We start from the raw sequence: 21,362 nt of genomic DNA on the forward strand, positions 1-21,362 counted from the left end.
CTTTTTCTACACTTTTGTGACTTAATAGAGACATCTGGTGGCCAAGAGATGTCAGCATCATAAAATAAAAGTGACCTTCTTCTAACAGTAACAGCTGCTCACGTCAGCAAAATTATAAAATAAATAAAATAAAACACCGATTATAAAAAAATGTTTGGTACTTTATTTAGTCAGATGGAGATAGGTGCTTGCCGAATCAAGGTCAAAGGCCATAAGTCAAGCCCTAAAACAAGATGCTCGCCTTCTTCTTGTTTTAGATCAGCTTTAGCAGTGTGCTAACAAAGCCGAGTAATAGCAAAAATAGACAAAAACATGGACAGTGTTTTTCAGATTAAACAATACTGTAATTATTTCTGTTTTCTTTATATACCTGCACCTGTATATGACCTCAATCTGCTCTCTATCGCTACCCTCTGGTGTTCGCTTAGTTTGGTTAACTTTCACATGAAATTAATCAAAGGTAGACCCTGTGAATGGTGGGGTCCTGATGTGTCATCTGACTGCATCGTTATACCTGTCGTCCTGTTGTGTTGTCTGTCTGTGTCGTTATACCTGTCGTCCTGAAATGTCATCTGACTGCATCGTTATACCTGTCGTCCTGTTGTGTTGTCTGTCTGTGTCGTTATACCTGTCGTCCTGAAATGTCATCTGACTGCTTGGCTCCTACTATCCACATGAGGACGACAGGTATAAGGACACTGTAAGGACGACACATGAGGACGACAGGTATAACGCAGTCGGACTACATATCAGGACGACAGGAATAACGACACAGACATACGACACAACAGGACGACAGGTATAATGACACTGTCAGGACGACACAACAAGACGACAGGTATAACGACACAGACATACGACACAACAGGACGACAGGTATAATGACACTGTCAGGACGACACAACAACACGACAGGTATAACGACACAGACATACGACACAAGAGGACGACAGGTATAATGACACTGTCAGAACGACACAACAAGACGACAGGTATAACGATGCAGTCAGGACGACGGGTATAACAACGCAGTCAGGACGACAGGTATTTTTCGAGGGGAAATTTGCAACCTTTGTTTTTTGTGCTAAAAATTATGTGGTTAACTGGTTAAGGCGTAAATGTTTTGTGCTTGTGCACGCATTTAGAATTTCCTGACTTCACAGAGGCATCATCTGTTTTTATGGACTATAAATATGCAGAATTAGACATACAGTGACCTCCTAGCAGTGAAGTTTGGAGCTGCTAGTGGTGGTCTATTGTTGGCTGTTTGTTGGGGTTTTTCAAAGAGAATTTATGTCAAATGAAACACTCAAACTTAAAGAACAGAGTACGTAGAAAATACTACAAAAATGTGTACATTTCTCATGTACATGGTGTACATGTTCAGCTTAGTTATATAAAAGGGGGGAAAACAATCTGAGGAAAATGCCTCATGCTTCAAAAGACTTAGTAACTTTTTCCAGGAAGAGGAGGGGAGAGAAAGAGAGGGATCATGTGTCATTACCAAGAAATGAAACTAAACGCCTAAAGAGAAACTTTCTTCTTTCCGAAGCAACACAGAAATCTCAGCAGGTAAAGTTTAAATTCCTTTCTTGATCTCACTGAGATGAAAAACACAACTGCTGGTTCTCTGTGCTGAATGGTAGGTTTCTTCTTTGGCAGTAACTTGAGTTTAGATTATGTTATAACTTCAAAGCGTCTGACAGGCCGCTTATTACAAATTTTGTGACATATTATCAGCTCCCCAACGCCGTTGTTATGCCGATCAAACTGAGGTAATAATGACTACAACCAGTGGTCTATTTATAGCCTACATGGCATGTTGCACTATAAAGAATACCACATCCTCAAACAGACAACTCATACGGGCTACTTCCCATAGGCAGTGGTAGACAGTGGACGTATTTAGATGTTAAAGCAGTAATACAACACTTTGAAAATACTCCTTACTGAAGTAAAAGCATCTAAGTGTTTTATGCTCAGCTTACTATAAGTATTAAAATTACTATTGTGCAGTACAATTGCCTCTGTCAGTGGTTTTCTATTAGTTCTGTTGTCTTTTTCTTTAACTCTTTAGTAGTTTAATCTACAGCGATGTATAATATTCTATAAGATCATCGTACATCTTAAAAGTCAACAGTGGAGTACAGTGGTTTTAAAAGTACAAAATTATTCATAAATGTAGCAGAGTATAAAGTATACAGTTGAATAAAGTGGAAATACTGTAGTACTAGTAAAGAAGAAGTACCTGAAAATAGTACCAAAGTATTCAGTCCATCTTTGCCCATACCCTAGATGATCAAGTTCTGCTCCATCACGTAGGGCAAATTCAGTCTGCAGTTGGTGATTTTCCACAGGAAATTCTCCAGTATGCTGGGGGGTTTTTATCAGTGAAAACAGGACAGCCTGGAAACATGAACTCACGGTGCGGTTTCTATGTCAAAACACTTCTTGGACAAAACACTTACTAATAAGGCACTGCCTTTACTGCAGCTGTTTGTTAGTGTTCATTGAATCGGACTGTATTTAAATCCAATCCAATCCAATCCACTTTATTTATATAACACATTTAAAAAACAACAAGGTTACCAAAGTGCTGCACAACAGATAAAAACAGTAAATAAGTAAAATTCAAATGTTAAAATAAATATGTAAAAAGTAAAAAATTAAAAAAAAACACAGTAAAATAAAAACATATAAAAGCACTAAGAAATACATAAAACACAAAACAACAACCAATGATTTAGAAACAATAAAAGACAAACAGAGACCACACAACTCTCATGCTGGATTAAAAGCCAAGGAATAAAAATGCGTTTTGAGACGAGATTTAAAAGTATCTAGAGTGGGGGGCATTTTGACGTGGGTGGGTAGCTCATTCCACAATTTAGGAGCTACCACTGAAAAGCACAGTCACAGTCAAATGAGGAATCAAACATCACCCCAGGGTTGTTTCTTTTTTTGCTTATGGTTACATAAAGGATGTCAGTTGGCCAAGTTTATCACAAAGCAGGCTGGTGAATTCAGAAGGACCAAACAGAACCGCTTAGTTTTTAGGTCATTTAGTTCCAGGAAGTTAAGGGACATCCAGGTTTGGATATCCTGGAAGGAGTCATATAGTGTTCAGAAAGACTGTGGACTGTGACATTTAGCAGGAGGTACGACTCATTCGCAAAGCAATGTTTTGAGGGGACCCATTAAGAGCATGTATAGAGAGAAAGACAAGAGGTGCAAGGATAGAGCCCTGAGGAACCCCACAGGTAAATGGGGCCACGGTAGTTTCCAGATACGTGCCTAAAACCTTTAATGATTAAGTAACTCCTGTGTTTATAGTTAAATTATTGGCATGAACTAATAAGAAAAGACTTCAATAAAGAAACATTATCTACAGGTGTTCTGGGGAAACACTGTGGATTATTGAAAGAGAAGAGGTGCAAGAATACAGCCCAGAGGAACCCCACAGGTAAATTGGGCCACGGTACTTCCAGATACTTCCAGATACTCTTCTCTGTACCAACAGGTGTTCGTCATGCTCTGAACTGTATATTGTGATAAATGCTTATCAATATAAAAGGCTCTGAATTAAACAGGCAAAAGAAATTTGGAATGAGAACCACTTGAAAATCTATCTCCTAAACAAGTGAATTGTACTCAAAAATGTAAATTAGCTGCTTGATTAACACGTTCAATTCTCTCCTCTCATTTAGAAATGGCCTCTGCTGGCAGCCTCGCATGTGAGGACCACTTCCTGTGTTCAATCTGTCTGCACGAGTTCACTGAGCCTGTCTCTACTCCATGTGGACACAACTACTGCAAGGCCTGTATCACAGAATACTGGGCCACCACTGACCTGACACAGTGTCCCCTCTGTAAGAAACAGTTCTGCAATCGTCCGCAGCTTCAGGTCAACACCGAGTTCAGAGATATGGTTGAGCATTTCAACAAAATGAGGCTGAGGGGGAAAGATGACACCCTTGCCAAACCAGGGGAGGTTCCCTGTGATATCTGCCCTGGGCCGAAGTTCAAGGCACAGAAGACATGCTTGTTGTGTTTGGCGTCGTACTGCCAGGTTCATCTCGAGCTTCATCAGGGAGTCACGACCCGGAAGAAGCACCAGCTGATCGACCCAGTGTCAAACCTTGAAGACAGGGTGTGTAAGAAGCACGACAAGATGTTTGAGCTCTTCTGTCTTATGGACCAGACCTGTGTTTGTTTCATGTGCTTGAAAGACGACCATGGAATGCATGAAGCCGTCCCGATAGAGTGTGAGATCACAGAGAGGAAGGCCCGGCTGGACAGTGTGGCGTCAGAGATCAAATTGATGGAAAACGCTAAATCCAGGAGCATTAAGGAAATCAAAAACTTTGTGGAACAGAGCAAGGAAAAGTCAGAGAAAGAGATAGCAGACATTGCAGAGGTTTTTACTGATCTGGTGGTCTCCCTGCGAAGAAGCCAGGCTGAGCTGACTGAGATGATCAAGGGGATGCAGGAAGCAGCAGAGAAGCAGGCTGAAGACCACCTGACAAAGCTGGAGCAGGAAGTCGCTGAGTTGAGGAAGAGAAGATCTGAAATGGAGGAGCTTTTACGAACAGACGACTACCTCCAACTCCTGCAGAACTGTCCATCTTTAGACGTCCCAGCACATTTTGGGAACCAATACGACCCTCTGTCCTACTTCAACCTTCCATTAACCCCAGAACTCTTTAAAATCAGCCGACAGAGTTATGTAGGGATGGTGAGAAAAGCTGTGGCTCAGATGGAGAAGATGTTTAGCAATGACATGGAGATGCTTATTCATGAGGTCAGGTTATCTGATGGCTGTGAGGCAGCTAAACCCCTTGATGAAGCTGGAAAACCAATGATGGATGGGTTTATTAAGGAAGTGTGGAATCGGCCTCAGGACAAGCTGATGATGATCCAACAGTGCAACGCGGTGGATGTGACTCTGGACAGTCGCAGAGCACCTTCCTGCTTTTTGGTGTCTGAGGATGGGAAACAACTGCGCAATCGTGAATATCCACGGATTATGCCTGCTTTATTCCAGAGAAGACCTGATATTCACCCATTGGTTATTGCGAAAGAGGGTTTTACATCCGGCAAGTTCTACTTTGAGGTTCTGGTCAGTCGTTGTAACAGCTGGACCTTGGGAGTGGTCAAAGAGTCATGGATATATTCCAGCAACCCTGAGGAGGGAGTCTGGATTATTGGATTAAAAACCCAGTCTTTCTTCCATGCGAAACATTTTGGTAATATTTATGCTTATGCGCTTCACCAGGGACAAACGCACCAGACAGTTGGTGTGTTTGTCGATTATGAGAAGGGAGAGGTCTCCTTCTATGACGTGGACACAAGGACTCTAATCTTCTCCTACACAGAATGTAACTTCATTGAGACACCACCAGCACTACCTGCTTTTCTCTATTCTATGGCTGGCGCCCCCTTAAGTAGCAGATCAAAGCTCTTTCCGGTTTTAGGTGTCATTGGAGATGATACTAACGATGTACTCGAAATCACTCCTGTGGCCCGTTGAACTCAAGGTTAGAGATGTTCTGATACCATCTTTTACTTCCAGATACTCACTCCCAAACCTGAAATGGAGCATCCGCCCAAACCGAGTACCAATCCAATTAAAAAGCCAGAAAGCTAACAGTATGCTAGCAAGATTCAGATTTAATGACATTGTGTACTGTTGATAAAAACTAAATATAATTTGACAGTATTTTTAACAAGAAGACTAGCTAGCTAATCAGTATTCACCCAAGACCAGGGTGAAGACCAGGCTGGCAACACCCTTTGAAACTGAAGCCTTGCATATCAAACATTGATGCTTAACTTGTGCGATTTTCCTGTGTAAAATATTGCCAAATTCCTTTCAGTTTGATAATTCTGACTAACGTCACTTTTTTCTGTTTGCATCACCCTGTAAATCACTAGACATCTGTTCTTCTTTGTTGCTCTCAAACAGTAGTTACAGTAATAGTGGCAGCCATGATAAATCCATGGTGGCAGAACAGTTTAACTTTCTGTGTCGGCTTTTTAAGGTTAATACAGGCACACACTTTATTGGATTATATAGTACAGTATATTTCTTGCAGATAACAAGATAAGTAGTACTAGTAATAAGAGTACAATAAAACTCAGTATACAGTATATATATTCTTTGATTTATTTCTTAGCTTGTTTTAAAGCCAAATTGTGCAAATATCAGAGATTTAAGAAGATTTAACAAAAAGACAAACAGGTAAGATCACTTATTTTTTTTACAGCTTTCATGAGATTCAGTCATATACTGATGTTTCCATACTTATTGCAGTACTTATATATGACCAGGAGATAGCGGCATTGTTTAACAAGTGGTCTAATCTATTTCTCAGCATATGTACCTGAGTCTTTTAGGCACATTTTTAGACTTGTTTTTTCAACTGTTGGTCTTTAAAAAAAAAAAAAAAAACGCAACTAAAATGTATTAATATATATTCAAATTTTTTTTTAAATGACTCAGCGATTAGGCTTACACAGTCTGTTTGGATTCACTAAATGTGCAGAAAACCTGCATTTTCTATTTTTATTCAAATATCTGTAATCTTGTTCATAGGTGACTTCTGTGAATTTTATTATACAATTGTAAGCATATGATTTGTCCTATGATGTTTTAATCGTTGACTCATTTCTTTCTCTTTTTTTTTTAAATGCAAGCTTTATTTTGAAGGCCGAAACATCCATCTGCTATGCTTATCCTGAGGATAGCTAACAAATTAGCTTTAAAACAGTGTGTTTGTTATGCTGTATGTACTGTGCAATGCAATAAAAGTGCATTTCCTGCAAATTAGCTTCTCTGACCTCGGTTTTTAATCTGTTTCCTCAGATTATATGATGGGATGATGTTAGGGTCTCAAGTGCTTTGCTAATGGGAGATGTTTTTTGATTAGAAAAACAGGGTCCTCTTAATCTTTTTTCACAATCACAATATACATAAAAGCCAGCAATTAAAGTTAACACTGATCAGGTTAGTGGAGATGTTTCAGAGGAGAGCTCCCGTCCACCACTCCTGGAGCGTTTCTCTCCAGGGGAACTTTAGCCAGTACACTATTTATACCTCAGCTGTCTGACTGCCTGGCGCCCAGGGAACTGTGACACTGTGTATGTGTGTGTGTGTGTGTGTGTGTGTGTGTCTATGTGTGTGTCACTGTGTATTTAGAAATATTTCTTTAGGATGATGTGCAATTGTGTGTAAGAGAGACAGACAGGGGAATAGACCTGGGAGGCCAGGGTGACCAGTTATGAAATATGTCACATATTAAATCAGCTACTGTAAATAGGTCATTCACTTATGAGACCTCAATCACCTACAGTTAACTGCTGCTTGCCCATAAATCAATTTCTAAGCATTATTTGATTATATAATATGTAGCCAATGTTCATGTATGTACTGTAACAGTCACAGAGACCATTATTTTCTGCATTATCATTTTAAAATAAAATACAACAAAAAATAATTAATGGATGACGTGGATAACATTGTGTATTTTACTCAAAATTAGCTTCTAAAACCAAAAGCACTTCTCTCCTTTAAATGTGGCTATAATAATTACGGATTATCATGCACGCGACTCAGCTGGGAAACACGAGGGGGGGGGGGGGGCGGGGGGCTGAGAAGTGGATAGAACGTCTCGGGGGCGCGCGCTCCACCGTCGTGACGTAACAGGAGCGCCCAAACGGGGAGGGAAGCCACCAGTGGTAGAGCTGGCAAAAGACGGAAAGGAGGGAAAGATAGACAGAAGAGATATACAGGAGCAGGCAGAGCGACAGACACAAGAAGGGGAGACAGCTCCCCGAAAAGAGAGCGTTTCACCTCGGCTGACCGTCTGTTACGTTACGAAAACGTCACGGCAGCAGGATAACTGAAGAGGCTATATGAGGCTGGCCTTTCTTACACGGAGCGTATTTCACAACCGGAGGAAGCAACGTAAACACAGCCGCAGTGAGTACTGGAAGTTAGCAGGCAGTATGAGTGTGTGCACATGCATGTTTTATTACACAGGCCTACATGTATGTGTGTGTGCGTTTTGTAGAAATATTCGGTCAACCTTACATGTGCGTCGTCTGTGTTAATTTGAGTCGCCGTAGCCACATTAGCAGAAACATGATTAAAATTTGATGCCTGCTTTAGGGTGCAGCAGGTTCAGGTCAAACCCACAGACAGCAGCCAGACTGTCATTATGATACATTGTGTATCATTTTGGCATTATGATACATTGTGTATCATTTTTCCAACCCATTCCACAAGGCTTCTCCAGTTTGGTATAATAAACCAATTGTAGCTGTACAGCCAGAGGCTTTCCGCGGAATATCAGGCTAATAACACCGTGTCTCGTCTCCGTACCTCCAAATTTATTTTATTTTATTTATTTATTAGTTTATTTAACAGGGACAGTTCACATTCAGGAACATTGATGTAAATGTGCCAGAGTAAGCCAAGAGGCTATTTATTTTTAAATTAGATTTAAAGCTCCTGTGAGGAACTTTCAGTTTGTGTTGATTTTGGCGCCCCCTCTGGACGAAGCCGTACCTCTTATCTCTTTGCTGATTGTCTTGTTCATGCTTAAGAGGTTGTTTATTACAAAAATATTATCTTGCTTTCTTTAACAGTCATAAGTATCATTCACTTAACATTTTTGCCCCGGAAAATGTAAACAAAGGCAGCATGCAGTTAATCGCTTCGTCTGACACCTACCCCCCCCCCCCCGCCAGCAGTTTCAGGCATTTAAAATAACTTTATAGAAATAATTAATCTTGTCGTTGATGGTCTTATATGCTTTTGTAGGTCTTCAGAAATCAGAATTAATTTCAGTCTGTTTCATAACCAGTGAAAAACTCACTGAGATTCAAAATCTCATTTACAAGAGTGTCCTGGCCAAGACAGCAGCAACACATTTGAACAAAGTTTCACACATACAACACAACAATTACAAAAACAAGTCAGCATATTCTGGGTCACATATAGCGGAGAGTCATTAATTAAAGCATCTACAACCTGATGCATCTCCCTCCAACGCTTTCAATCTACTTTTAACTTTTTCATTTTTCATCTGTAGTCTCTGGACAGATGTTTCGAGTCACCCTAACAAACTTAAAAACATAATATAGCCTAAAATTTAAATTCCAAAGTTAATAAAATCTATTTAAAACATGCAACACAGACATAAAAAAACATGCATAATATTACATGGCGACTATCAGTCTGTTCAGGGTGTTGCAGGCGGCAATAGAAGTGCTACTGACAGTTTATAAAGCCACATTATTGCTATTATCTTCCTATTATGTTGTTTTACGCAACCGTATGTCACTTTATACCTCCTGTGGTATCTCTAATATCCCCCCGGGGTCTTGAAATGCTCCTGTGGGACTCAATATTAAGTTGCCATAATATTCCCATGGGCACTTTTAGTTGAGTTGCATTATTTCTCACAGTCTCCCTCTCCTCTTTCAAAGTACAAATGGGTGCACTTCTCTAAAATGATGTTTCCAGTGCTGCTATAGTTGCACAGGACTGTTAACAGCCATGTCTTGTCAGCTGACAGAGTCGCGTGCAGAGCAGTTGAGACAAGATGAAGCAACTTGTACAAGACATCATCGCAATTGTGAGAAAAACATACATGTAAAATGTCCTGCGTGTAATTTGCAGTGTCCCGGAGAGAAGGAGAGGGGTGGACAGAAGAGGGGACGCCGAGTATCCTCCGTGTTCCGCCCACAGCCCTATTTCTTTGCGCCGCCCCTCCTCCGGGATCAGGGAACAGAGCAGCTTCCTTCCACTCAGATTCTTGTAAACACCAGACATTTTTAAATGCCCAGACTCTCCAGGCCCTTTCATATCACTTCCCAGAACTGACTTTCATCATGAGACCCTACTTCTTACAGGACAAAGTTGAAGTACAGCGAAGCCACCCGAGAGAAAAATCTAGTTTAGGTAACCAAAATTGGATATTAAATTATAAGAAGATGCATTACAAAAAGTCTCAAGCTAGCCAGAAGAATGACAGTGGTTCACTTCTTATTAATGCTGAACACCTAACCGCTCTGGACCAGATGATATTTAACATGAGAGCTAGGCCTATAGGTGCTTTTCTTTTTTTACTACCTACATCATCCTACAACAGAGACTAGTTAAAGCAAGAAAGGCCTTGTACTTGTACTCATAAAATATGAAGGCAAGCCTACTTACTGTTTTTGTATTATTATTATTTGCCTCTAGGTTTGACACAGCTGGGGCTGCAGCAGAAAGAATACAATCATTTAGGGAGTACACAGATTTAACTCTAGTCAGGTCTACTCATACCTTAATTATGGAGCAGTGATATTGTAAGTCTTATACCCCTTTCCCACCAAAAGTAGCGCATTGACGCAGGTTTTTCAGACCCAGAAAGACCCGCTAAGAATTGCCAATTGTCTCTTTTCCCATTGCCAGTGAAGTATACTCCATTCGGCCTCTTTTCTGCTGCGTCACTGTCGGACGCCACAAACGCGCCGGAAACCCGTCGCCCTTATTTCTTCTTCCCCTCGGATCAGAAGGAGCTCTCTCACCTCGCTGCCTTGCCAGTGTTGCTGCATCTCGCACGAAACAAAGAACAAATTCGGCGTTGTATGTTCTTCTGTATTTACGCGACAGCGGCCGGAGCTTCAATGCGCGTTGGAAAGAGGGCGGAGATTACTGTGTCGATTCTGGTTTTGTGCTCCCATCCTTGCCAATCGGAGCAGAGGAGATAATTACTACTGCGGACTCATTTGACCTGAGTCTGAATGCCGATTGTAGCCTTTCCCACTAAGCAAAAAAGCCGGGTGTTATTGGGTTTTTGACCACTGGGAAAGCGGCTTTAGTTAGCTGCTGCCCTTCCACCCAAAAGATACCCTGCGTATGTTAAACTTGCGTTGTAATACAGGCCTCAGATGGGGGCATTGCTGCAAGCAGGATGACTCTCTGGAAAAGCATGCAACAATGTGACCTCTCCAACACTGATGAATGGATGAATGGATAGATAGGTAGGATAGGTAGATACATAGACTTTCACAAGGTGTTCGGGTCCCTCTCTAAACTCAGCTTTCATCTTTGTTTAACTTGGCAATCTGTCTGAACAAGCACATTCCTTTTTACAGGACGAGCCTGGAGGAGTTCTTCTCTCACTTCCTCCTCCGTTACACTCTCCCAAATTACTTTAGTGCTGCTTTCTTGTCTTTGTGTTAATTCTTAAGTCTCAATGATACATTTTCCATTTTCTTAATAGGCAGTAGCCAAGATGAAATAAGTGTAAATGCATGTGCACAAGATCAATGTCCTGTTTGTGCATCAGCGAGTTCGTGTGCATGGATTGTGTGTGAGTCATATAGCGAATGGGTGGTTTGTTTGCCCAGCCTGCATCTCGGATTAATTTCCTGTGGTACACAATAGACTGGAGCTGATGCTATCTGTCTCTTATCAGCGTTGTGCTTTCCAGTGTCTAAGCCGTACTCCATGTTTTATCGCTGATAGAGCTGGTGGTACAGAGTGAAGTAGCACAAGTAGCACAGTCACTCTGCTGTGCCAAAATCTCTTATCTTGCCCAGACATCTTCTGCCTAACATTTAGTCCCAAGTGTAATTCGGCTGCTGAGTTAATTGAAAAAGTCTCAGAGTTGGCTCTGTGCAGGATTAATTGATTATTCTCCTAGCGGGAGACAAAAAAGCAAGACTCTCTGAACCACAACGTTTTTTTTATTTCTTCATAAATTTCCACATAAATCCTGAAGAAATCATTTAGATGTGTTGCAGTTCAGTCAAAAATGCATTAGCATCTTGATTTGTCATGCCCTGACATGGAGACAATACCTTGTGTCTGTGTGTGGCATCAAGCCAAACCACTAATGATATGTTACTCAAGACCAAACTGCAGCCTTGCATGAGCTATGGATTACACATCAATGCTGAATGAGGCCTAGTAACCCAAATATAACATGGAGCAGTGAGAAACTGCACCAGGAGTGACCTTGTGTCTGTATAGATAAGTCAAACCCTCAGGCATGCATTCTTAAAAATCTCTTAAAGTTAGTATAATCTCCAGAGATATTTCTGGTTGGTTAGAAGTAGATCCTCAATGACTGACATGATCAGTGATGAAGAATCTGTTAGCTGAAGCTGTATGATTTCTTAAAGGAGCAGTTCACCCCTGGAAAAAGCCACTGTCAGTCAAAGCTGGTGTTCTCTGTAATCCATAGAAGCAATAATATTTGAAATTGGCGCCATAGCTGTGGAGAAAGTTGTACAAACAGCTCGTGATTTCGCCCTTTCCACATTCCTACAACACCAAGTGTGCATTGCGCCCCTCGCTCTGAAAGGAACGGCCCAGCGAGATGCTGGAGTGAAATGCTACCGAGATTAGAATATATCGGTGGATCGTCCAAAAAATCTTCAGGTCTGCAGTCTACATTTTAAACCTGACGATTTTGAGACATGACATCGGAGGTGGGCGTCATAGATTGAAGAAGTGTAGTTAAAGCAAGCTCCCAGGGCCTGTTGGAGAAGTGGATAGCGTCCTCCAAAGGCGCAGAGCCAAATTGCCATTTTTTCCCACCATAATGGCATTAGCTCCCCATAACAGTATGATAGGACTGAGGGTGAAAATCAGCAAACTGGCCCTTAAAGGACTGGGTGGTGAAGTCTATCATTTAACAGACAGACCACCTATTGCTTTTATAAGAGGTGCGATTGCGGAAATTCCTCCTGCAGTTACTTCTTTCCTTCTTTTTTACTCTCTGTACGTGTCATTGTGGCACCAAATTCTCCTTATGATTTTTGTCGTGTGCCACATATACGAGCATTTTTTTCTCCCCTGGTTTACTTTTGTTCCTCTCACCATGTCACCCAATTTCTTTCAAATATATGGCTATAAGAGCCCAGAGAGGGCTTGAGCCTCTGCCCAATTGCTGGCAAAGTAGAAGGAAAGTAACGCTGAACTAGGCTGAATCCTCGTCTCTGATTGGCTAATCCTGCTAACTGCATCCCTGTAATCAATTATCGTTCACTGGAGACTTACACTGTGCTGTTAGTAGAATTAAGTTCCTTGATTGAAGTGTTAAATAAGTCTATGAGAGGAAATGTTATCATCGCCATAATAAAGAAGCTGTTCAAACAAGGCTCGGGTCATCCCGTTAAAATCCTCCCACAGATTAGGTGCTGAACAAGTACGACTCTCCCCTTCAGCCTGGCTGTCTGGTTCACTTTCAGATGGATGTGTAAACCCAGACAGCACCAGTGAGTCCTTTCCAGCCTCATCATATCACGCCGAGCCTGACGGGAACAGACAGTAAAGGAGGATGATAATATTCACGGTGAATATGATGTGACTTTATGAGCCACGATCCCCGGGCCAGAGACGAACTCTATCTAAATCGGCTCCCACGCTGAAACACCAGCCGGCTAAGTATAGGTTGAGTGCCGTGTGTGTGTTGCATTGTGCAGTTTGACAGATGCATGTGCGTGGTTGTCGCATAAATAGACCATGCTGAACACCTTCAGGAATGCTGATGGAGAAAGAGAGAGGAAGTGAAAGCACTGAGGAGACAAGAAAGACGGAGAGGGATTAGAGGTAGAAGAAAGATGATGATGTCAATTTAAAGCCTCATAATCATGATTTTTATTGGAACAGTGGGTCACATGACTACTTGTAAGTGAAAGGGGTTTCTTTTAGTGACGAAGCTGTAGATAATCATCACCTGACTGTGCAGTTTCTTTATTGTGTTTACTGTTTGTGTGGTTTTGTTTCACTCACAGTGTCGTTTAGCCACAGCAGCCACAAAGCGCTAAACCCCCCTGAAGGCTACCTGACAACAGTAAGCGACTAAGTGGAACATTTAGCTGCTGAACAGGCCGATATTTCCCCCAGGAGTCGGTAGAGACCAAAAGCAGAGCTGTAAGCAGAGTAAATATAGGATTTAATGGACACAAACACAACTCAAAATAAATGCTAATGTTGCTTTGTATTTACCTGATGGGTAACTAGACAACTGTTTGCCCACAAGTCGGCCATATTGCCCTCTTCAGTTCAGTCAGTTCTCTGCTGCGCACACTAAGTACAGTACTTCGCATTCAACCACAGAGACGTTCTTGGTATCCCAGTGTGATATTCTAGGATTTTATGAGGCCTAAGACAACATCGTGTGTGTGTGTGAGGAGGCAGTGTGTGTGGAGGAAAGATGAGACATGCAGAATGTCTGCTGTTTAGTCACAGTACAGGGAGGCAGAGGATGAAACGCAGGGCGTTGTGTGTGTGTGTACGGGGGTTTCCTGTGGACATAAAGGAGGTGAGGTTATTTTGGTTATCCTCAGGCTGTTCCAGGATGAACTGTGGTTGTAGTAGAGAATTTTGGGTTTGGATACAGTACAGCACAAAAGGCAGGTAAGCTATGGTTGCAATTATAAACGCCTGAGTCAGATTTTGCCTTCAGTGAGGATTAAGCAACAATAGAAGAGAACGTTTTATTGAGGCGGCTGTGGCTCAGTGGTAGAGTTGGTCGTCTCTTAATTCGTTATGTGCATTTCCAGTAATCTTAATATTTAAATAATCTAATTACCTCATGAATGAGTAATCGAGTACTCGCAAGTTATATATGTATTTTACCGTTAAACACGTCGGACACGGACCTCCTGGCCTGGAGGTAGTAGGCTGTATGCCTGTAAGAGAACATTACTATCTAACACTTTCACATTAATGTAAATAAATTGCCAACAATGGAAAGCAAGTGCAATTTCAAATGCCTTGAACAACCTTAACAGGCCCTTCAATTAAAGTTGTAACATTTAGTTGTCAAACGTCACAGCGGTAGTGGACTGTATGGACTGCTGTTCTGTGTTTCTTAACACCTTACTCACATTTTTCCACTCTCGTAGCTGTTGTCCGGCGTGAAGCCTTCTCCTTCCACAACACTTAATGGGAGCATATCTCCAGTCGCCATGTTTGTTATTAGCAGGCTAATCTTCGTGTGCTAACCGGGCTAGCAAACGATGTGTTGCGAGACTGCCTGTTGTCCGTCTCCGCTGGCTTCTCCTTGTGCTTTAAGCGTGTGTGGTTAAGCATCGAACGAGTATTTCTATGATCTACAAGTTTAACACCACATGTCTTGCACAGCACGTTATCGTCATCTTTTTTGTCCAAGTACTTCCAGACATCACTTTTCCATGGTGCATGTAACTGACTTAAACTACCTTAGCCGAAAACAACACATGCATAGGTGAATATTCGTCCTCATCCCTACTCTCAATCGAAAGGTCAGTGGTTTGATCCCTGACTGCTACAGTCACATGTCAAAGTGTCCTTGGGCGAGACACTGAACCCCAAATGGCTCCCGGCGGCATAGCCAACGGGGTTGATGGGCATAGATTTGATTGGAGATTGGCACATAGGCCTTTGCCATCAGACTAGAAAAACGCTGTATAAGTACAGTCCATTTATAAGCCTGTGTTTTTGTATTAAGACTAGCAATATGTGCTTCTTCTCCATAGCTACTTCCTGTTTCGGTTCACTTGATTAGGTTGCATTGGAAGAGTCACATAGATGGATTATACCACTATGGTTTAGCTGTCTGGGACTCTTTTCAGAATATCACCTCAGGCACCGGAAGAAAGTGTTGTCCTTTTAAGGGTGACCCGAATGCTTCGAAGCTTGAATCGTTACCATGGTAATCGACAACAAAAATCAGTATTCGAAAAATGTTTCTTTCCTTTTTAACCCCTCCAAAATAAGAATTAGCTTATTGAAATATGAACCCAATATTAATCATTGTAGTTGTTCATCAAGGCAGATTTCAATGTCCATTTTATTGCATGTTTCCATTCATCAAACATAAAGCAAGCTGAACACACCTGCTCCTCATCACCGGGGGGGGATTACCCATACGCACTCGATATCGTAGCACTGTTATCGCCCGTGTCTTACTGCACATTGATTTTGCACATTTGTGTGACAGGGCAAGAGGGAATGCTCGACCTGTTGACAGATGGATCTTGGACAGTCGTATGCTGTCTCAATCTCATACCATCCGCGTCATGAATGTGTCGAGTGCTTGTTCCCAAAGTATTTGTTCTTCTCTTCTTAAATCTTTATTGGAATTCTGTTTAGAGTGGAAATAAATAAATAAAATCATCAGCATGGTTGGTTCATGTGGAATTATAATTATAAGCTTGAGGTTATTGTTATTTTCTCTCCGTCAAAGTCTGAAACCACCACAAATACATTCCTAAAGTCTGGCACACGCTGGTGGTGCATTCATGTGACCCTTACACATGAACTGCTCAAAACACAACATGTGTGTGTTGTGGTTTCCACGAGCTCCAAGAGCCAATAAAAATAGAAAGAAGTGTGTGTAGCAGTGTGATGAATTGGTGACCTGTGCAGGGTGAGCAGTACCCCGCCTTTAACCTGATGCATGCTGGGATATGGTCCGTCTCCCTGCTACCCTTGACAAGATTAGGAGTTCAGAAGTTGATGCATGTTTTTAACCTGTGCATATTTCAGGCTAAAGCTGTACTACTACCTACTACCCTACCCTACTATTCAACAGTGGCGGTCTTAATATGAAGAGGCATATACGAGCAGACGCAGGTCGTTGCTAGAAAGAGAGCCACGTGCGTGTTCGGTAAATGCTCAAATAACGGCTCAGGAAGAGGCTGGACGCTGAAAATGTTTTGCATTATAGGCAGAATGGGGGCATGAGCACATACATTATCTACAGGTCAGCAGGTCCAGGGGGGGAGGAGGAGGAAGCCCTGAACACACACTCACACTTCGCTCTGTCCCTGCCGTCTCATATTGGCCTCAAATGAAGCATTTACGGTGTGTGTTTGGCCTCATCCCTCATGGTCACTGAGCTCATGTGCGTGTGTGTCCATCTGTGGATGGATCAAAAATGTGTCAGTATGTTACTGATTTTGTAGATCTGCACAAGCACACAGTTTTGGGTCTCTGTGTTTGTGTAAGTGCATATACTGTATGTAAGTGTGTGTGTGTTTGTGCTCGAGGCAGGGTCCTGGCCTGTTTCTGTCCAGGTGTGTGTTTTTGGCCTGAGGGGAGAGGGAGCAGATGGTCCCTTTTTGCAAAGAGTGTGTGTGTGTGTGTGTGGCTGTAATGGCATGGTTTTCAGTAACGTCTCCCTGGCCAAAGATGTGTTCCTCGTAGAACATCAGACACTGCAGGCAGGGCTGTTAAAGGCAAGAGGCGGGACAAAAGTAGGGGTCGACCAAAGGGCTGTACAGTTAATCACACTTGAAATGAAATGTTAACATTCGTAGTTAGCAATTTTGAAGAGGCTGCATGTTTAGGGAATGATATTTATTACGAAATACTCAACAGGGAGTGTAGAATCTGCCGTAGAAACTTAAGACTTAAAACTTTACATGACTTATGACTTGATTTCAATCTGTTAAAGGAGCAGTTTGCCCCCGGAAAAAGCCGCTGTCAGTCAAAGCTGGTGTTCTCTGTAATCGATGGAAGCAATAATATTTGAAATTGGCGCCATAGCTGTGGCGAAAGTTATACAAACAGCTTGTGGTTTCGCCCATTCTACATTCCTACAACACCCAGCATGCATTGCGCCCCTTCCTCTGAAAGGAACACCCGTTACCCTGAGTGTAATTTAGCAAGCTCCCTGGCCTCCGCCAGATAACGAGTTTGACCTAGTCTGGCAGAGTTCTTCCAGGGCCCGTTGGAGAAGCAGATAGCGCCCCCCAAAGGCACAGAGCGAAACTGCATTTTTTCCTTCCATAATGGCATTAGCTCCCCATAATAGCATGATAGCATTGAGGTTGAAAAACTGCGAACTGGCCCTTTAAAACTAAGTCTATTCTATCTTTCAGACCCAAAATTTACATGACAATCTGTTAACAATGTGTGAATACATTGTGGAAAGTTTACCACACTATTTATCATTGAACTACGGCTCGAGAGCACATGCAGCTTCAATCCCTTGAAGGCTGACATAACAGGCAAACAGCAGAGAGCAGCTCTAAGGCGACAGTATTAAAGCACTTGAAGAGGGCTGTATTTCTTCACTGTGAGTCTGATCATGTGTCAAAGACACAAACAAGGCAGTTAAAGTCTTGGCTGTTTATGAATTGGTTCACTTTAGGTCAGTGTGGTCAGGGGAGAGTGTGGATCAGATGTTCAGTTCATTGTGCGTGTCAAATGGGTCATGTGTCCACTGACCTGAGGATTACATCACCGTCTCTAAGGATACCCAGATGACTCAAAGATGACCGTTGAGCATTTGGCTGTTGATTTTGAATAGCTGTAAATGCACTCTATTGAATATACAGTACATGAGAGGGGCATGTTTCTGCTTTAATATGGCCCATAAAATTCAGTGTGGACCATATGATTAACAGGGATGTTATCCGTCACCCGGGTTTATACAGCTGATGTGATGACCGATGACTAGAGGGCATAGGTCAGACATAGTGTGATCATAAGAAGGAGGCGTGACGGGTGAACAGACAAACAGCCTGTGTGATCATATGAACCAGCAGATCAGGGGACGTCTGCTTGAGTCTACAGTCTGCTTATCAGCCTTATGTCTCTCACTGACTGTGTGTGGTGGAGAAAATATTCAGGGTGGAAGTTATAAATAGTCCTCCCATTATGATTTTTAAAAGCGAGGTTAGTGGTTTGGCTCTGGGGATAGGTGTTTTTGAAACTACTTTGGTCTATGCTAAAATATCCCCCACAAAAATGGATGGATTGCCATTGATTGAACAGTGTCCAGAGGATTATTCATACTGACTGTTGTTTTTCTCTCTAACTTTTTAAAGCAGCCCAAGCAATACAAAAATACAACGATATCTCACCACATCCTCATGATGGATTGGTGAAATTAATCATGTTCCCACGAGGACAAAACCGCCTTACTTTGGTGATTCCCTCACTTTTTAGATGGATCAGACACATATGATACTCCTGAATTCGATTTCAATTCATATAAGAAGAAGAAAAGGAGCCGAAAAGATTTCAGTTTCGTTCTCTTTGGCGGCACCTGTGGCAATAAACGGTAATTGCAAGAGCACACTTCCCAGATATCCAGACAGTGTTGCATGTGTGACGTCCACGGTTGGCTCCAGTTGTAACTCTTGATTTTCCTCGCTTGACGGTCGCTTTCATTTTTAGACTGTTTGCCTTCATCTGAGCGTCGAGTTTGTTTCTTTTTCTTTGGATTTTCACTTATTTTTGAAGTTGTATCTGTAGCCATCAATCTTTTCTTTGTTTGTTCAGCCATAGTAGATTACTGTTTACTCGCAACACTTGCACTTACTGGTTAGCTCCGCCTACCCTCTCTGGCAGACCAACCACTGCTGGGTGATGGTAAACGCATCACTAACTGGGCGCTGCTTGACACCCTGACCATTATACTGCAAATGCAAAGGCTTTCATCAGTGGGCCATAGGCCATCATCATCATTGTGTTACCTTATTCAGCGATAGATAGAGACTTAACAGACATTTATTTACATGAAAATCGTGTACTTATAAGACGAAACCAGTGTATTGCTAAAAAGTAGGTTAATCAAACCCGTTAAATTCCTTTGTACCTTAAGTGCTGTTTATCGTTATTGCACTGATTGCTAAGTCCTCATCTCTTGATCTTTTCTTTTTAGGTGATCCCATCATCCCTGGCCTTGTGGATTATCTGTCTGCCGTTATCTGAAGGGATGCCCTATTGATTTCTGCTTTCTAACAAAGCCCAGTGATTACAGTGAGGGTGCTGGAAAGGCTCTAATCACAGCTATGTCAACATTTCATCAGGACATTTCAAGTCAGGACGGACTACAGTGAAGGAGTTTGTTTTTTCAGCTGTTACAGGATTCCAGATTTTTTTGGGACTTTTGATTTATTCATCTGAATCAGGACACTCTTTTGGCTCTGCAGTACACACACACATTCCCTCACCATGTACGGCAGCTCCCGCTCCGTCTCAAAGCTGGACGTCGTTGGATCCAATGGAAACGGGTCAATGTCTGGGAGTCCCGGCCGCTCCCCCCGCCTCCCTCGCTCCCCACGCCTTGGACACCGCCGAAACAGCAGCAACAGCTCCACCGGCGGACTCACCGGCTCCGGTAAAACCCTGTCCATGGAGAACATTCAGTCTCTCAATGCGGCCTACGCGACAGGCGGCCCCATGTACTTCGCCGACACAATTGATGACCCGGTGGGCATCGGGAGCCTGGGCAGCGGGTTGAATCCCGCGCTGCCCAAAAACACCATGACTCTCGGCAGGGCTGGAGCCAGGGTCCCGTATGGGGTCAGGGCGGCCATCATGGGGAGCAGCCCTAATATAAACTCCGGAGGGGGAGGGGGAGTCGGTGGGGCGCTCATGCCCAGTGATGCCATCGCATTCGGTGGGGACATGCCAAACCAGCCTCCACAGGCGGCTACTGTCCCTCACTCCATGAGACAGGTGAGGCGATTCAGTGTCTTCTTCTTTTCTGGAAGTTTTTTCGGGTCTCAACACTTATGTTTTTCTATGCATACAGAAGGTGTATTTGTTTCAGATATATAATATAGCTGACAGGTGTTGCTGTGACAAACTGCTTTGTTATTGCACAGGTGTGTCTTCTTGCAGATGGTGCAAGATTTAAGGGAGAGCGCAACCACCAGAAGAGTTGCACACGATTAGATGTTCATTTCTCTACTAAAAGCTGCCTTTGATGTTGTGTCAATGCAGTACATTCAACTTGCCTCACAACTGCAGACAGTATGTAAGCTGTGTCCCAATTCAGGGGCTGCAGCGTCGAAGGCGGTCCCATTTGGAAGGCTCCTTCAGATGCGACCGACAAATGCGTCCTCCTTTTCCCGGTCCAGGAAGGATCCATCGGGTGCATCCTTCTCGGCCAAACGTATCCAGAGATTCATTGCGCGCCAATTCAAACAAGATCTTAATGTTTTGGGGTTTCAACTCAATCAAAAAGCTAGCGATACAAATGTTAAAACACGAAAGGGGTTAAGTGGTGTTAGTTATGCTTGCTAGTTAGTTAGCCAGCTAGCTACCTGTTGCTAGGAGACCGGAGCGATGCTTTGTGATTCGAGGGTAAGGGCGGGAACAGCTGGTGGCGCAAACAGGAAATCCTCCGTAGACCAGACCAGTCTCTTTTCAGTTCGGCCTCAGTGGTCTGCGCAGGCTGTGAATGACTCATCATCTGTAGCCCTTCGACGGATGCAGCTCCTGAATTGAGACACAGCTAATGTCAACACTCATTTGTTTTCTTCACCTGCAAAAACGTCTAAGTCCAGCCTCTCTTACACCTGCAACAATGTGTTATGTTAAAAATATGCATATATTATAAGGGGCTATC

At 42.6% G+C, this 21,362-nt stretch overlaps 2 protein-coding genes across 7 annotated transcripts in view; both read left to right on the top strand.

Annotated features, from left to right (window-relative positions):
• The first annotated feature begins 1,538 nt into the window (after window positions 1-1,538).
• Window positions 1,539-6,791, top strand: LOC138599902 (E3 ubiquitin-protein ligase TRIM39-like). Of its 2 annotated transcripts, XM_069671660.1 has the most exons (3): window positions 1,564-1,572; window positions 3,392-3,463; window positions 3,708-6,791. In XM_069671660.1, exon 3 carries the CDS (start codon window positions 3,710-3,712, stop codon window positions 5,528-5,530), a length of 1,821 nt encoding a protein of 606 aa, XP_069527761.1. In that variant the 5' UTR covers window positions 1,564-1,572; window positions 3,392-3,463; window positions 3,708-3,709; the 3' UTR covers window positions 5,531-6,791. The 2 variants fall into 2 exon arrangements, with proteins under 2 accessions (XP_069527762.1, XP_069527761.1); XM_069671661.1 differs by lacking the exon at window positions 3,392-3,463 and having other exon boundaries at window positions 1,539-1,572.
• Window positions 6,792-7,723: 932 nt separating this feature from the next.
• LOC138599323 (ELKS/Rab6-interacting/CAST family member 1-like) overlaps window positions 7,724-21,362 on the top strand; it is a 154,923-nt gene continuing 141,284 nt past the window's right edge. For all 5 annotated transcript variants that reach the window (XR_011308717.1, XM_069670927.1, XM_069670928.1 and 2 more), the window contains exons 1-2: window positions 7,724-7,981; window positions 19,668-20,467. Coding sequence is in view for 4 of the 5 variants with exons in the window: in XM_069670927.1 (XP_069527028.1) it covers window positions 19,961-20,467 (507 nt within the window). In the remaining variant the exon portion in view is untranslated. The remainder of the gene's footprint in view (window positions 7,982-19,667; window positions 20,468-21,362) is intronic.

Source organism: Semicossyphus pulcher, unplaced genomic scaffold (assembly GCF_022749685.1).
Source record: "Semicossyphus pulcher isolate SPU_LCO1_2020_fin unplaced genomic scaffold, fSemPul1.0.p SCAF_20, whole genome shotgun sequence".
Taxonomy (NCBI): Eukaryota; Metazoa; Chordata; class Actinopteri; order Labriformes; family Labridae; genus Semicossyphus; species Semicossyphus pulcher.

Bases quoted from the DNA above. Each gene is read 5' to 3' on its own strand.
- LOC138599902 (XM_069671661.1), top strand. From the start codon at position 3,710: ATGGCCTCTGCTGGCAGCCTCGCATGTGAGGACCACTTCCTGTGTTCA.